General features: G+C 37.8%; 1 protein-coding gene across 1 annotated transcript in view; it reads left to right on the top strand.

Moving 5' to 3' along the window:
• The first annotated feature begins 1,255 nt into the window (after positions 1-1,255).
• The window catches only part of LOC102587055 (vesicle-associated protein 1-2-like), an 11,483-nt gene continuing 9,403 nt past the window's right edge, over positions 1,256-3,335 (top strand). The window contains exons 1-6 of the mRNA XM_006367505.2: positions 1,256-1,527; positions 1,649-1,719; positions 1,800-1,881; positions 2,079-2,194; positions 2,287-2,448; positions 2,572-2,613. Of these exons, the coding sequence (XP_006367567.1) occupies positions 1,473-1,527; positions 1,649-1,719; positions 1,800-1,881; positions 2,079-2,194; positions 2,287-2,448; positions 2,572-2,613 (528 nt within the window). The 5' untranslated portion in view covers positions 1,256-1,472. The remainder of the gene's footprint in view (positions 1,528-1,648; positions 1,720-1,799; positions 1,882-2,078; positions 2,195-2,286; positions 2,449-2,571; positions 2,614-3,335) is intronic.

The following is a 3,335-nucleotide window of genomic DNA, read 5'->3' on the forward strand; positions in this document are numbered from 1 at the left end:
GTAACAAGTAGATCAATCACAAGTGCAAGTAGATCAATCATAAGTTTCAAAATATATCAAATCACAATAGTCAACTCTTTTCGGAACCATTTCCTTTTAGCACAATATCACTAGTCGTAACCATTTTCCATCGGCGAAGGATTAAAATGAATTGAAACTCTCCAGATTGATAGGCGTCAGTCTTCACTACCTAGGGTGACGCACCATCCTCAGGACAACAATTAGCAGCATGTTGCAAGCTGATTTAATATGGTAGGGTCGATGTTTTTTTCACATAGATTGAAGCAGGCTCGAGGAGGAGTAACCGATGAAGCTCGTGAAAGTTTCTCTTCCCGCTTCTTGGTATAACTGACCATATGCCCAAAAAGCGAAGGGACTATTTGTATTTTGTGAATTGGCTAGAGCGTGGGGGTGTCAGAAGAAAATGACATGTGGTGGAATGATCTAGGGAAAGTGAGGAGTTTTCAAGGATACCTCTTGAAGGATCATCCTCGGAAGCACAAGACATTAAATGACCTAATCGAGAACACACAAAGGATGCACAAACAAAAGAGAAAAGAATCATGTCCCCATGATGTGGACAAAGAGACAAAAAGGAGAGATACGCAAGTGTCGCCTTACAAATTCCCTGTGCATGGTAGGGATATTGATGACCCCACTAATGGTATCACCACATGACCTGCGACCATTGATCGATCGAGTTGAGCTTTCTTATTGGTTGATGCCCCTCGCTTGTAATCTATATTTAATTTATTTCACTAATTTATAAAGACATTATGAATTCCAAGGAATTCAACAACACTTCTATTCTTGAGCTCCAAATTTATTTTACTTACTAAGCATTTATCCTTAAAGCATTTTGACTCTCAAACATTATCAAAGCTAGGACCTACATCTCCCGATTCAGTGTTGCCAACAAATCTCACAATATTAAACTACTAATAATCGAACCTAACAAGTTGATAATCGAACCTTCAATTTTTTACTTGTTTTACTTGAATTTTTTATTTACTAATCTTACAATATTAAACTATTACTAATAAAATCTAACAAATTAAACTAAGACACAAACTTAATCTCATACAAATTTAACTATACTAGATCTTTGTAATAATTTTTTAAACTTATCTTTCTCAAAAGTCAAAGTAGTTGTGAACTCAAAACAATTTATGCAAACTTGTAAACATAAGAGTTGATAAAAGAGTTGGTCACACCAAACAAGAAAAGACTTGCCGCATTTAAACGCAGCTAACATAAAACACAGACAAACGACAGCGTTATCACGTTTTTGCTTATTGGCACCCCATCACTCACACTCTCTCTCCAACTTGTTTTTCCCCAAAATTTCGAAAACCCCCCATATCTCTCTCTCTCTCTTCCTTCTGTATTCGAGATTCTCGCCGTGAAAATCATTCGTTCAGCTTACGGCACCGGAAAACCGCTTCTCCAGCCGATTACAAGATTGCGTCGGAATGAGTAACGGAGGAGAGCTACTTCAAATCGATCCTGTTGAGCTTCAATTCCCCTGTAACTTTCTCTACTTCGGCAAATGACATGCTTCTCAGTTTCCATTTTCTTCACTTCTAAGATCCGTGTTACACTTGCTCTGTTGTTGATTTATTTGTTTTTTTTTTGTGCTCATGGATAGTTGAATTGAAAAAGCAGATCTCATGCTCAATGCAGTTGACGAACAAGTCTGATAATTATGTTGCTTTCAAGGTAATTTACTAAATTTGAAGTGTTATTAGCGATTATTTTTTGTTTTTCGAAATTGTGAAGGTTGGAATTTCATTTTTTAGGTGAAGACAACGAATCCGAAGAAGTATTGTGTAAGGCCCAACACTGGAATTGTCATGCCTCATTCTTCCAGCGATGTCAAAGGTCAGATGTTTTGAAATGATTTTGACACTATTTCATTTATATAGAATTTGATGTGGTGTTTTCTCTATCAAGCTTAGGTTTTTGCGATTATTTGAATGTTTTTCCCTCTGTTGTTACTAATATATCATGTAAGTGAATTTGAAAGTAACTTTTTGTCATGCATGGAGAGTAATTTTTCTTTACCATTTCTGGTTTAGTTACAATGCAAGCACAGAAAGAGGCTCCACCAGATATGCAATGCAAGGATAAGTTCCTGCTTCAAAGTGTTGTTGCAAGCCCTGGAGCTGCTGGAAAGGACATTACTCCCGAGATGGTAAAAATTGAAGTTGTTGTAAGAATAATTACTGGCATACTTCCATATTCATCAGAAGTAGCGTGTTTATTAGATGCATTTTTTGGTTTTAGTTCAATAAGGAGTCAGGGAATTATGTGGAGGACTGCAAGTTGAAAGTGGTTTATGTTCCACCTCAACTGCCATCGCCTGTGAGGGAGGGGTCTGAGGAAGGTTCCTCTCCTAGGGCTTCAGTATCTGAAAATGGAGCTGTAAATACATCCGAGTTTAATAATGTGAGTTTTTTCGAAGCCTTATCGTGATGTTAATTTTTTTTTTATGTTATTAAATACAAAATCTCTCCTTTCTGGAGAGCAGAACTGAAGTGAATATAAAATTCCTGGATATTTTGGCTGCAGATTTCAAGAGCATATAATGAGCAGCAAGACAACTCGTCGGAGGTAATCTTCATGTCTAAGTACTTGTTTGCTAGTGTTAGAATCAATATTGTTACCATATACGGACTTCAGCCTGAATGAAAAGTTCTGGTATCAGAAACCATAGGCTTTTGTGTATTTGTCTTTCTATGTTTCCTTATTACTTATTACTCCTGCATTCCTTAACCGTGTCTGTTGGTTTAATTATGTGAGGCATTACTCTTTCTATTTTACTTTGTGCACTCATTGGCAAATGCTGTTCATCTTGATGACTTGATCTATTGTGAACTTAGTTGCTCCGTCGATGCCAATATTTGATCATTACCAATGTATTTTGTTCTATATGTTTATTTGGCCTTTTGTTGGTGTTGTTTATTCAAAAGGATGGTCCAAGTCGTGTCATTGTTCTACATTCTAGCTAGTAGCTCTTTCTTGCCATCTTGGCCAGTAGGGTAGCCTCTATGCTAATTCGTGATCCATTTAGAGGGACATCCTACTTGAGTCCGGAGCCAAAAAGGTAAGAAAATGTTGCCAGTATTCCAAAACAGCAAACAAATTTTGGAATGAAACCAAAGGGGGAAAGGCACAAAAGCGCATGGGACCTTGCGCCTTGCCCTTTGTCCCTTAACAGACGTCAAAAGAAATGTTAAAGACAAGTCGTACGGCCCCACACACCTTATAAGGCGTAGGGACGTGTTACTCCATTTGTGGACGCCACCCCTTTACTCCATTCTCCTCCTCCCCCC

Source organism: Solanum tuberosum, unplaced genomic scaffold (assembly GCF_000226075.1).
Source record: "Solanum tuberosum cultivar DM 1-3 516 R44 unplaced genomic scaffold, SolTub_3.0 scf00809, whole genome shotgun sequence".
Classification (NCBI taxonomy): domain Eukaryota; kingdom Viridiplantae; phylum Streptophyta; class Magnoliopsida; order Solanales; family Solanaceae; genus Solanum; species Solanum tuberosum.